Source organism: Danio rerio, chromosome 17 (assembly GCF_049306965.1).
Source record: "Danio rerio strain Tuebingen ecotype United States chromosome 17, GRCz12tu, whole genome shotgun sequence".
Classification (NCBI taxonomy): domain Eukaryota; kingdom Metazoa; phylum Chordata; class Actinopteri; order Cypriniformes; family Danionidae; genus Danio; species Danio rerio.
The window spans coordinates 17,520,904-17,535,209 of NC_133192.1; the positions used below are offsets into that span (position 1 = coordinate 17,520,904).

The following is a 14,306-nucleotide window of genomic DNA, read 5'->3' on the forward strand; positions in this document are numbered from 1 at the left end:
TTCTAGCAGCATTTAAAATTAAATCAAGTGCAGATTGATGTGTGAAATTGAATGCGACAGAGTCGTCATATCAAGCATGAGACACACACAGTGTATTTGGTTGAAGTGTTGTTGACTTGTTGCTGGTGTCAGGTGGCTGGTCGACTGCATGTGGAGGTGATGAGGATGGGTGGAGGGTTTGATGACAGTGTAGGCGGAGGTGAAGAGAGTGATGGCAGCCCTGACGGAGATGTACAGGAGCGCAAGCTGGTCTGTATGGTGAGTACTGTATGGTGAGCAGTGTTGGGTAAAAAAGTAATAGATTACAAATTACTGACCGCTGGAAAATTGTAATTTGATAACATTACTAATTACTTAATGTAAAAAGTAATCATATTACTAATTACTTTGAAGTTACTTTTAAAACATACCTAAAAAATACTAAATAAACTGCAGCTCTTTCAATATTTTAATATTCACAGAGAAAACGTTACAATGGGTTGATCACAGCAGCATCATATTTAAAGACTTAGTTTGCCTAAAACTTAAAATTCTCTCATTATTTACTTTTTCCAATCATGTTTGTCTTTTTTTTAACACAAAGAAGAAATTTAGAATAAAACTGGAAATCTGTAACCATTGTTGACCTTCATAGTATGAAAAAGCACCACAGTGTTAAGGTGATCTGTGTATGTTTGATGTAATTAGTCTGCTGAAATCTGTATATTCCATATAAAGCTGATTGGTCAATTTTAATCACGTGACTCGCGGTTTTCAGCTGTGTGCACCTGGAAAATGCGAGCGTGCAGAATTTGCGCTTCTAACATGTGAGCAAGCCGTGCACCTGTATTAGAAATAACACACGATATAAGACACGATAAATGAACAGCCCCATAAGCAGCTACATGTCTTCACATTCAGAAGATACCTTCACTCTCGATCCTGCACAAAAACATTCAGTTTAGCCTGTTTAAGGCACCGATGTCCTCCATGGTGACGAGTATTGTCATAGAATGCTTTCTGTTCAAGTGCTTCAAGTTGCTGGTCAACATCTTTAGGGACTAGAAATAGACTGCATTGTACAGCAATAATTTAGTTTTTTTTAACCTCAATGAAATCTAAATATTTTCTGTATTTTCACTTGAAGAAACAACCACTATTTTCAGCAACCATTTCAGCTCTTGTTCTCCAGCATTGTAAAAGTGCATATTTATTAACTGTCTTTGTAGCGGAAAACGTTATTTACAAGAAGCATTTTTTTCTTCCAAAAATCTATATTTTTATCGTAAGTAATGCAATTACATCGACTTTAGTAACTGTAATCAAATTACACAAGTTAAAAATGTAATTCGTTACACTACTGCGTTCCCTGAAAATGTAATTAGAGTACAGTAATGGTTACTATGGAACGCCCAACTCTAATGGTTGGGAAACTGGTTTTGAAATTTAAAGGAATAGGTCATGCAGAAATACAAATGTGCTTTTATTTACTCATTTGAGATCTTGGTGACTAATTTGAGATCTTAGTAACAAAGGACTTCATTTTAAGCTAAACATTTGAAAGGGATAGTTCACTCAAAAATGATAATCTACTCACTATTTAATCTCCATCAAGTGGTTCCATACCTTTTTGAGTTACTTTTTTTCTTTTTTAATGTAATGAAATGTGTATTTATATAACGCACTTATTATGTATACACCCAATTATGCTATGCCCAAAGCGCTTCACAATCATGAGAGGGGGTCTCTCCACACCACCACCAGTGTGTAGCATCCACTTAGATGGTTCGATGGCAGCCACAGGACAATGGCGCCAGTGCGCTGATCACACACCAGCTATAGGTGGAGTGAAGAGACAGTGATGCAGCCAATTTGGTGGATGGGGATGATTGAAAGGCCATGATGCTTAAGGGCCAATGGAAGGAATTTGGCCAGTAAAAGTGAAAGAGACGCTATATTGTCAGTGAGTGGGTGATGTCACCCAATGACAGTATAGTGTCTCTTTCTCTTTTACTGGGGCATTAGGACTCACAGACTGCAGGTTGAGCGCCTCCTGCTGGCCTCACTAACACCACTTCCAACAGCATCTTGGTTTTCCCATGTGGTCTCCCATCCAGGTACTGACCAGGCTTAGCCCTTCTTAACCGGTCTTGGGCTGCAGGGTGATATGGCTGTGGCTCTTTTGAACTCAAAATAAGATATTTTAGAAGTATGTTAGATACCGATAGCCATTGACATTCATAGTATTTGTTTTTTTCTGTTACTGTATGGAAGTCAATGGTTAACTATCCCTTTAATGTTTTACTAAAGAAAAAAAAAAGTCGCCAAATGATTTTCTCATGCTGCTCCCAGGGCTGCATTTATTTGATAAAAATACAGTAAAATAGGAATATTGTGAAATATTATTCGAATTAAGCATATTTATTTATTTATTATTTTTAACTATATTTTTATATTATTATAAAGTGTAATTTAAGCTTGCACAATTAAACCTGAATTTTAAGCATCATTCCTCCAGTCATCAGAGTCTCTTCAGAAATCATTCTATTATGCTGATTTCCTGTTTAAGAAACTTTTTTTTTCTTCTTATCAGTGTTAAAAAAACAATTGTGCTTGTTAGAATATTATCTAATAGTTATTTTTCTCTTGTCTCTCCTACAGATTAAGATCCTGCAGGCTACAGGTCTCCCGCAGTACCTCTCCAATTTTGTCTTTTGTCAGTACTCCTTCTGGGACCAAGCAGAGCCCATCATTGTTGCCCCAGAAGTAGATCCCTCAGCGTCCTTCTCCAGCAGCAAAGACCCCCACTGTATGGTGGTGTTCGATAGCTTGAAGGTACAAGTCATAATAAGTGCATTCACTAGCAGATACTAAATTAAATTAGAAAACATAATGCTTTTTGCCAATACCTCAAAACCTTACCATTAGCAGTTATAATTCACTTTTAATAATTGTCAGCATCTCCTTGTAAGTGCATTACACATGGGTAGGGAATACACTGATGTTACACTCTTTTCCAATACCAATAATTCAATGTTTGGAAGCTGGTAATGGATAGAAAATACTCATTTTGATATCAGTTTTTTGCAAACATACATTAGACAAGAAACAATCCATTTATTCAATCAGATGACCTTAATTTTTAATATTGGGCCAGTAACGATAACATAAAAAAAATCAGCATTTATCATGCGATGCTGATACATTGTGCGTCACTCATTTGGATTTGCTGTTGTTTTTCTGTCTGTGCTGCAGGAGCATGCGGTGAATGTAACAGAGGAATTTATCGAGTATCTCACTGAGGGTGCTGTAGGCATCGAGGTTTATGGACACAGACAGGCTGATCCAGGCAGAAACCCTGCGCTGTGGGATCTTAGCATCATCCAGGCCAAAACACGAACATTACGTGACAGGTGAGCCAAAGACTGAGCTTTAATCTAATCTTTATTTATATGGCCTTATGTAATTGTAGGTTGATTGGTCAGTCATCAAAATTAGTCTAAATTCTGCAATTTAACACATTTTGGCTAAAATAATCTCAAATCATTCGGTTGTTTTGAGATGTTCTTCCATCCTTTGATTTAAAGTTGAATTGTTTTGAAACAGGTTTTCAAAAGTTTGCGTTTACAACCCCCTCCCCCCCAGATGCTGTTGTCCAATGAATGAATGGTCAAAAGATTTGTAAGGGTTAGTTCACAAAATATAAAATCTACTATTGAATACTCACCCTCATGTTGTTCCAATCCCTCAAGACCAGTGATTGTCTTCAGAACAAAAATGAAGATATTTTAGATAAAATCCAAGTGCTCTCTGACATTCTATAGACATCAACAGTCCAGGGCAGGGATGGGCAAACTCTGTCCTGTAGGGCCTTAACCAAACCCTAATCAAACACACCTTCCTATATTGTTCTAGTGATCTTGAAGACACTGGTTCAGGTTTGTTTAATTGTGTTGGAACAAAACTCTGCAGAACACCAGCCCTCCAGGAGCAAGTTTGCCCATTCCTGGTCCAGAGGCATTCAAAGTATGGAAAAGCAACCAAAAACATTTCATGTTACTTTAGGGGTGCAGATATAATTTATTTGAAGCTTTAAGAATATTTTTGAATGCCAAAATACAATTTATTCACCACCTTAGATTAGGGTGCACTTTACTACTGCCCACAGTAAACAAACTCTGACCTGAAGTAAAAGAGAATACATACTTGAAGACATGAACAAAGTCATATCTTCTGTTTTGTTTAGTTTGGCTCACAAAAATGTTTGTGGAGCTTCGTATGATTGCAGTTGCACCACTAATGTTACAAGCAATGTTTTGACTATGTTTTTGGTTTCTTTTCTGGATTTTAAACGATTCATGACTATTGTTGTCAATGGAGGATAAGAGAGCTCTTAGTCTTTCTGAAATATTTTAATCTGTGTTTGAAGGTCTCAGGATTGGAACAACATAATGGTAATTAATAAGAGAATTTAAATTTTTGGGTGAACCAACCCTTTAAGCTTTTGAAATGGAGTCGCCCCAAAATCTGAAAGATTTAAAAAAGGAAATTGAGAGAAAACTGATGAAGGGCCATAATTTTCCAGTAGAAACTTTTTAGAGAACATTGTGTGCAGGGGCATCTGACTTGCTTTCTGTTTTTTGGACTGATTCAGCTCTCTTGTGTCTTCAGGTGGAGTGAGGTGACACGTAAACTGGAGATGTGGGTGCAGATTCTGGAGCTGAATGAGAACGGAGAGTACATGCCTGTGGAGGTGGTGCCAGCGCGAGATGTTCGCACGGGTGGCATCTTCCAGCTCAAACAGGTAAGACACTTCATATTTCTGTATGGTCAATTAATTATACCACAGTAAGTTAATTAGCCTAGATTACAATCAGAATGACTGTATAGCAAAAAAATAAATGAATAAATAAAAAAAATAAAATAAAAAAATAAAAAACTTCAGACTTTTTTTTCTTTAATCACATGCTTTATTGATGACTAATGAAGTTATAGGAATTAATAACCTTAACTTTCTGATTTTGATTGTAATGCAATAATATGCACCTTTTGTAAAGCTGCTTTGAAACAATAATTGTTGTGAAAAGCGCTATACAAATAAACTTTGAATTGAATTGAAGAAGGTATTTTTGACTCCTGGTTCTGTGCAAACTCTTGCTTTTTTGTTGATTTATTTATGACTCTATTTGTGCTCTGCTATCCTATCAGCACAGTGTTTATCATTTTGCTCTAAGGTTTTTGTCATGGCATGTTAACACAGGGATTTTGTGTGTCTTTGTTTCTCAGGGTCAGTCTCGGCGAGTTCAGGTGGAGGTGCGTTCAGTTCAAGATTCGGGCACAATGCCATTAATATCAGAGATCATTCTGGGAGTTTCCATCGGTTGTGTGCAGATCAGGCAGGTTCCGATGACCAAAAACAATGAGCCACAAGAGGTGAACCTTCTTTTCCACTGAACCATTTCGCTGGAGGATGTCTGAGTGTGGTTTGATGCACTGTAACATTTATATATTGTTTTTTCTTGTAGCCTGAGGGTGATGAAATGGACAGTTATCAGGTATGTTCGGCTGTGTTGTGTTGTTCTATTTATTTTATTTTGTTTAACTAGTTAGTAAGTTTAGCATTTGATACAAACAATTAAATCACACATATACATACCCACATATACACATTCAAAGTACCTTATAAAAGAGGATGAGAGCTACAGCTACTAATGTTCTGGGCAATCCGTAAAAGCTGCCTACTATACAGGGATTCAACACTCACCTGTGATTCACCAATCAACCTGCTAGACCACCTAACAACCTGGCTCAGTCTATTCCTGTTTTTGAGAGACAGACCTCCAAACCATGCCACCAGAGCAAAGGATAGAATAGACTCGATAAGAGCACGATAAAAAAAGATTAAGCATATTGGGGCCAATGTGAAAACGTGATAATTTCCTGAGACAATATAGACACCGATGCCCCTACTTGTACACAGCATCACAGTTTGCCTCAAAGTTTAAAGATCGGTCAATAATGGTACCCAAACATTTGTAGTTCTACACCCATTCTACTTTTTGACCCCTGATATTAGTCACCTCAGCTGCTGTATGATTCCTTCTAAATTTAATATTCATAATCTTTGTTGCATTGAGTTTTAGATTTGACTCCTCACAACACTGAACTAAATGATCTACTATAGGACCATAACTATTTTCATCTCCTTGGAGGAGGCTTACAATCACAGTGTCGTCTGCCTAGTTTAAAATGAAATGATTTTAAAATGTGCTCTGACACATGTTTGTGTACAGCATAAATAAAAGTGGGGATAACACACACCCTCAGGCTTTCTGACAGGGAACTGTTTATTGACATATTATATTATATTATATTATATTATATTATATTATATTATATTATATTATATTATATTTTGCACATAACAGCTGCACATATAACGTTGTGTAGTGATATACCTGTACATACTCTTGTCATTTTGTATATTTGTATTCATTTCTATTTTTGAAATATATTTATTATCTGTTTTGTCCTGTCTCTGTAATTGTGTTGCACTGTAAAAGATGTCATGAAAACAAATTTCTCGTATATGTGAACATACAATGACAACAAAGCTCTCTCTGAATCTGATTATATTATATTATATTATATTATATTATATTATATTATATTATATTATATTATATTATAATATATTATAATTACATTGCATACACCTGCTCAGGAGAATCTGGTCTGCTTGGTTATCTGTTCTTGTTACTGTGTTTCCCTCCTACCTGTTTTCTGTCTAAATTCACCGTCCTGTCCATTAAAAGCTTAACCTTAAAGGGATAGTTTCCCCAAAAATAAAAATTGACTCCGTTTACTCACCATCATGTGAATTTTAAACCTTTGAGATTCCTTCTTCTATTAAACACAAAATAAGATATTTTAAAGAAATCTAAAAAACCTTCAAGTATTGAGATCCAATAGGAAAACAAACACTATGGAAATCAATGGTTACAAGTTCATAGCTTTCTTCAAAATATCATCTTTTGTGTTTAACAGAAGAAAGAAAATCAAAATGGGGTATTCAAGATTTAAAACAAGCACAGAGTGGGTGTTTTATGGTAAACCATCCCTTTAATTAAAGAAAAATGCTGTTACATTTGTCAAGCAATCACATCTTTATCCTTTAGGAGCGAGATTTGGAGCGTCTCCGGCATCAATGGCTCACTGCTCTCACTAAAAGACAAGAATATCTGGACCAACATCTTCAGACCCTAGTCAGCAAATCAGGTAAAACAGACAAACCTCATGCTGTTTTGCTCCATATTTGACTAGCAAATAGTTCTTTCCTGACTTCACTTTGTTGCTAATCTGCTTTGTGTTTGGGAGGTCCATGTGGCCATCCATCACAGTCTAGCAGAGTAATTACATACATAAAGCAGACAGACCAAATGTGAATCTGATTTAGCTGCTTTTTTTATATCATATCATGCTCTGGTCCCAATCTTAATTTCTGCTGTTCCTTTTCTGGCCAAAAAAATATATAATTTGGACTCAAAAATGAGTAAAAGAAAATAAGCTAGACAAAAAATGCAATGATTTGCCAGCTTTTAGATCTATATAAAACTCTGCGTGCGTGTGCGCGTGTGCGTTTGTGCGTGTGTGTGTGTGTGTGTGTGCGCGTGTGTGTACATGCACTCGAAAAATATTGCTGCTTGCTCAAACTAATTTAAATAAACAGCTTGTTTTATGTTCAATCCATTTAAATGTGTTTAGTTTGGAACCCTGCATTTTTTCACAGTGTACCCACACTTATTTGGGCACTAATGATGAGTATGTGAGCAAAACATGACAAAATCAGTGCTGGGACTCAAAAATGGGTTTAACTCAGCGTGAAATTAAAAATCGAGAAAACATGAACGTCTTTGCTCTCTCTGTGCAGATAAGTCTGAGGATGATGTGGAGAGGGAGGCTCAGCTGCTGGAGGGGCGTCTGACGCTTACAGAGGAGAGAAATGCAGTGATGGTGCCCTCTGCTGGCAGTGGAATACCAGGAGCTCCTGCTGAATGGTACAACACTGATCCAGCCTCACCATATGCTTTTACACCGAGTAACTACTTCACAGTCCTACCAAAAATGATTGTGACACCAGATATTATTTATATATTAATTTATTTACATTTTGCAGGACACTACAGTTAATTTATGTAAATGATGAAAGCAAAATTAACTAAACTGTGACGCATGTCTAAAAATTTTTTATCCATTTGACTAAAAATAAACAGCAGGAAGTGATGAAGCTGCTGCAGCAAGATTGGAAAATGCAGAAGTTCAGATTTGATGAATCTGAGAAAAAGCTGTGTAAATATTGTCATACTCAAGTGTGTGAATTACACTGGGGATAACCCCCCCTCTATTAATGATTGATCCCTTCTGGAGGACGTCAAAACAAAATGGGTGGGAGTCAGCTGTTTAAATTGTGAGAGATGTTTTTCTCTGATCTTTATTTTAAGTAATAATATTAATTATTAAGATAATAGATAATTTAGGTTTGATCACCCTTTTAACTGTTTATACCATTGTGATGGCATGATCGCAACCAGCAGTCTATGCAGGAAAATATTCAGTCTGATGATCTGAAACCAGCAGATTTAGAGCATCGTAAGCGTTCAAAACACACTTTTTCTGTAAAACAGGTGTTTGGATCTACATTCAACCTAAAAGTAAAAAAAAAATTATGCCTAGTTTGTATTTTAACAGACACCTATGCTGGCACATGGAAGGTAAAGCATGTTTTTACACAGCGGATGCCCTTCCAGCTGCAACCCATCACTGGGAAACAATCATACTCTCGTTCACACACATACACTACGGACAATTTTAGCTAACCCAATTCACCTGTACCACATGTCTTTGGACTTGTGGGGGAAACTGGAGCTCCCGAAGGAAACCCACACAAACACGTGGAGAACATGCAAACTCCACACAGAAATGCCAACTGACCCAGCTGAGGCTCAAACCAGCGACCTTCTTGCTGTGAGGCGACAGTACTACCTACTGCACCACTGTGTAGCCCTTTTGTTATGTTTTGTTATTATTTTCGAAATCGATTAAACTGTGATAATGTTAATGGTGTCTGAATATTTTTGGTTTAACTGTAAGTAACGTTTTGTATGATATTAATGCAGTTTTCTTTTTTTAAGAGATTGCAAAACAATGGGTTTTGATGGATTGATATTTAGATTTGAGCCTTTGTTTTGTTAAATGAGTGTCAGCATTAGTTAAACAGTTTTGCAAATGTTTAGTCAGGAACATTTGAGTTGATTTTATGTCTGCTTTGGCAGGGTACCAGTACCCGGGATGGAAACTCACATTCCAGTGCTCTTCCTGGACCTGAGCGGTATGTTTTCCTCTTGCTAAATGCAACGTCCTCTGTGACCTTTCTTGCAGTTCTCCCTTCTGCAAGCTCTATTTATCTAACCGCTCATTTTCACACTCGTTGTTCCTCCTTCCTTTGCTCTAGCTGATGACTTCAGCTCTCAGGAGAATCTGGACGTCCCTGAGGCAGGCGGTTGGGACGCTACTCTCAGTTCGGAAGATGAGGATGAATTTTTCGACCTTCAGATAGTCAAACACTATGATGGAGAGGTGCGAGTTTGACCTGCGTGGCCTCGGGGGCTCTCTTGGGGTCTCTAGTTGTTGTTTTTTTTGGAGGATTGCATTAAAGCCTATTTTTCTTCCAGGTGAAAGCCGAAGCCTCTTGGGACTCCACCGTCCACGAATGTCAACAGCTGAGTCGAGGAGCCACTGCGGATCAGAGAGTGTACTTGATCGTCCGCACTGTGGTGCAGCTCAGCCACCCTGCAGAAATGCAGCTCGTCCTGCGCAAACGCATCTGCGTGAACATTACTGGACGACAGGTGCAGAGCAGTCTGCTTTTATATAACCTACACTGTCATCAGAGCTGGAGAAAAGGGTCATCTTTGTCCAAATATTTCAGCTTAAAGGGATAGTTCACCCAAAAATAACAATTCTGTTGTAATTTAGTCACTTTATTTTGAACCTTTATGAGCACAAAAGAAGATATTTTAGAGACCGCTGAAAACCTGTAACCATTGACCTCCATAGCAATATAAACAAATACTATGGAAGTCAATGGTTACAAGTTTTCAACATTTTTCTAAACATCTTCTTTTATGTTCAACAGAAGAAAGAAACTCATAAAGGTTTGAAACGGGTAAATTACAGAATTTTCATTTTTTGGTGAACTGTGCCTTTAACATGCTGCTTGTTTTGCATATAAATTCTACACTACTTTAAAGATGCCAACCTGGTTGCACTAAGTAGGACATATTCCTGGATTAACATCTATTCATTCCAACCATCCGGTCCGAATTAAGGGATTCCTTTATTTATTTTAAGTTTAGGCTTACAGTTAGATTTATGCACTTCTACATGAGTGTTACCCAACTTGTATTACTCTGATTTTGGGAATAGTTTACAGTTATGGTTGGGTTAAGAGGTAGGGAATAGGTATGGATTACATTTTTGAACAAAAATGATATTCCAGGATCAACATGGATGTTAATCCAGGATCGGATCGTACATGGCAAAAATATGAGGTGCACTAGAAAAATACTTATTTGTCTTTTATTTATATATCCAGGGTTTCGCTCAAAATTTTTTGAGACGGATGTCAACTAGGAGCACTATTCCAGGCTGTGGTGTGACATTTGAGGTCGTCTCCAACATCCCTGGGGTAAGCAAGCTAAATATATGTAATAAGAATAAAATTAGAAATGAGAAATGTTAATGTGTGCTGGATTTTTGGATATACTATTATTATAGACAACTGCTCGGGGCACTTTTAAGACTGGAAAAATAAACTTTGAGTCACATCCGAATTGTTTTGCTGCATTTGGTCTTTCTTAAGGATTTTTTTAAGGATGATTCATGATTAGCCTTTGTCTTTTCAAATTTTGGTTTATAATCTTTTATTTCTGTTTTCGCTCTTAAGAATTTGTTAATAACTGCTGTATGCAGGGTGCAAACTAGGGGGAGCTACGGCGAACTTGGCTCACTTAAGGCACGGGCTCCCTTGAAAACATGATTTACGAAATTTTAGGGGTCTCAAAAAAATATTGTCAAAGTTATTTTGACGTGCGGTTTCAGTATTGTGTGATGTGATCATGGATTATTATGTGCAAAAGAGCAAAAGTATCATTCATTCATGCATGACAGCGATTTACACCTCACTTTAAAAAAAGAAAACTACTTACTATTCTAGTCATGACCATCAAGGTGTGGGGGCGCTGAGGAGCAAAGTCCAGTCATGTCAAAGACTGACAGCCAGATGCTTTCATATAGACGCTGAGACACTGCTTATTCATTTTCCGAAACAAATCATGTGACGTTGTGTTTCATTTTATTTGCTTCATACAATTGGCTAATAATGTTCTTTTTTTATACACAAAATTATTGATGGGGAAAACGAGCGCTTTTTAGCGAGAAAGTAAACCGAAACTTGCGGTGCTTTTTCTTTTAGCCTACTTAAGTTATATTGCTACTGTAATATTAGTTACAATTATATAAATATTTGTTTTTATATTTATTAGATTATGCTTTGATTATACATTGCTGTTTAAAGACAGGGATCCTGTGTGTTTTATAGCCTACATCATTGTGGCAAGGCACTCTCAAGATGCAAAAAAGTGGGCTTTCCAAAGGCCATGGTATAGTTCAAACACTGGCTATATATAAAGAGAAGAACTGAATATATAGAGTATATAGAAATCAGAAATACTGCCTTTGAAACTTAAATAAAAGAAACTTTAGTTGATACAATACACATACTAAAACGTACTTACAGCACAATAATTATAATTGTGTGTACTTTGCAATCACCTGAAAAAAGCTCTTTCAAAATATGAACATAGTAATAATTTACTTGTGAGTCTAACAGAAATGTTATTTTATGCCTGATCAAACTAATCATCCAGTGATCAACTAAACATTAACATCTGTAGATTAAAGCTACTTTTTATTAGCATAGTAATATAATCAGCAATTTAAGACATTAATTTCTGACAAGACACTTCTAAATACAAGCTTTATGGTACTATTTCAAAACAGAAACTAATATAACACACGATAACCTGCTCTCACACATGTTGCAGAATACAAGAAATGGGTTTATTAGCATGTGAAAGAATGAAATCCCAAGTTTTGTAGCAATTAATGCAATTTCCTAACCTTCACATTGATTTGTCTGACACTGTGAAACTTAGTGCAGCAGTTAGGGTTTTGAGTTGATTTCAGTCCTTTGAAGAAGGGGTTTTAACTCTATCCTTGTCCTTTTTGTTTTATTTCATATTTTTCCTCATGATATTCATGAAATCTTATCCTTAAACTTTTGGGTAACTACCTAAAGTTGACTGCATTGGGTGTTTTTTTTCCTCTACTAGTTTGGATCATCTCTTACAAGGATGTTTAGTTTTCAAAAACTTAACATTTAGATGTGGTGGTATAAAAAATGACAGATCTCAAAATTTGTGATTCTGAAGTATACAACTGTGGTATTTCACATTTTTAAACCATTTCAGCACAGTTCTGTTCAAGTGGGTACTGCCTGATTTGCTCCAGACACCCTGAAGTACTTTTTACATTTTTTGTTTTACAGATTTATGTCTGTTGAGCATCATTTAAGACGACATTAGCACCTGTTAGCTTTAATTGTGGAGAAAAGTGAATAACTTTGAGATTTTGTCAGCTAATTTCATCTTCTGGGTTTAAAAAGATTTTGGGGCGTGATCAAAATCGTTGACGTAGCGCGAATCTTCTAGTGGAGTGATGACGATTTCTCAATATTGTTTATAGCGGAGTTGCCCTATGAGAAGACCCTGCTTCCTAATTATTCATGAGAGCATGTGCTTATATCTGTGCTGCTGTGTTCACCTATGTTTAAAATCCTCCAGATTACCGGCAGGGTTAATGGTTGGAATAGATGGGGCAAGAGACCTTCTGCACTGCTATCCACTGTGTCTGCATTCAGACCGGGGGATTGAGAAGGAGAAAAGTCCTCCTTATTTATAGAGTTTATATAAACATTATTATCTTTATAATGATAGAACAAATTGTGGTTATGTGTATATGAAATTACGAATAACAAATTTAGCAGGGCATTAAATTACTGTTTTTTTTTTTTTTTTTTTGCATTTTAACTTTGTAAACTATAAAATCATGGGTGTCCTCACGGTTTGTCTTATTTTGTGAGCCAACTGTTCGCTCCTCTTTTTCCCCTGCTCTGCTGGCCACGCCCACTCCTCCCTCTGCTCACCCATCTCAGAGAATTTTTAAATTGTTTTATTTCTGAGGTAGACTTGAACCAAAAGAAGGGGGTTTCATGGCCCTTTAAGGTCTTGCTAAACACTATGAAGTATTTTCCAGAAGATAAGATTCACTTGGTCAAAATTAAATGGTTGTGAGTTGTATTGGTATACATGTATAAGTGAAATAAAAACTAGAAGCTTAAAACAAATATATATTTTAGTGCAATACAGTTTTAAAAATTACAATAAATATCATTGCAATTATAAATGTTCACCAATACAACTGTGCATGTCTTATTGATGTCTTGCACAAGTCAAAGCATGCATCAGAGGATTTAAAGTGACTTATTTGCCGGAAAAATTGTAATAGTAGGTGAAATTGTCTTTTAATAATGTATGGATCACTTCAGAGCTATCTACAACTAAAGACCTTGTTAGTAGGCTATTGCTCACAAGACATACATTTTTATTATTGAAACTTGTTTTTTTAAACCAGGTCGTTAACAAGCAAACCATCTCTCAAACCCTACTTTCTCTCTGTTGTGTACGTCAGCAGGACAGTCAAAGCTCAGAGGACAGGGAGATGTTGGCCCGAGTGGCCGCCAGCGCGGAGAACCCCAAATCCTCAGATAATGAAGCTGCCATAGAGAAGTACCTACGGAGCGTCCTGGCTGTGGAGAACATCCTCACACTGGACCGCCTGAGACAGGTCACATCATGTTTTAAAAATCTGAATCCAGCAAACAGATAGATTTGCTTCACCAAAGGCAGTAAACCACTACCTTAAATTTTTATTAGTACTTTTATTGGTAACACAAAAATGGTCTATTAGTTAATGTATTTACTAAAAAGAACAAACAATTATTAATACATTTATTATGGTATTAATTCATCTTTGTTAACATTACCTAATGTGATTTAAGTTATATACCGTAATGTTAGTTCATCTTAACTTATACTGCATTAACTGATGTTAGCAAGCACAACTTTGGATTAGGAAATGTTGAACTA

The 14,306-nt window shown here is 36.5% G+C and overlaps 1 protein-coding gene across 5 annotated transcripts in view; it reads left to right on the forward strand.

Annotated features, from left to right (window-relative positions):
* Window positions 1-14,306, forward strand: part of kif13ba (kinesin family member 13Ba) — a 91,316-nt gene that overhangs the window by 67,048 nt on the left and 9,962 nt on the right. For 3 of the 5 annotated variants that reach the window (XM_005169867.5, XM_005169869.5, XM_017351794.3), the window contains exons 21-33: window positions 133-258; window positions 2,641-2,814; window positions 3,235-3,392; window positions 4,651-4,783; window positions 5,266-5,412; window positions 5,505-5,534; window positions 7,158-7,257; window positions 7,910-8,036; window positions 9,312-9,367; window positions 9,491-9,615; window positions 9,711-9,887; window positions 10,634-10,726; window positions 13,849-14,004. In XM_005169867.5, the coding sequence (XP_005169924.1) occupies window positions 133-258; window positions 2,641-2,814; window positions 3,235-3,392; window positions 4,651-4,783; window positions 5,266-5,412; window positions 5,505-5,534; window positions 7,158-7,257; window positions 7,910-8,036; window positions 9,312-9,367; window positions 9,491-9,615; window positions 9,711-9,887; window positions 10,634-10,726; window positions 13,849-14,004 (1,602 nt within the window). The remainder of the gene's footprint in view (window positions 1-132; window positions 259-2,640; window positions 2,815-3,234; window positions 3,393-4,650; window positions 4,784-5,265; window positions 5,413-5,504; window positions 5,535-7,157; window positions 7,258-7,909; window positions 8,037-9,311; window positions 9,368-9,490; window positions 9,616-9,710; window positions 9,888-10,633; window positions 10,727-13,848; window positions 14,005-14,306) is intronic. The other 2 variants (XM_695118.8, XM_073928369.1) reach the window with 1 other exon arrangement.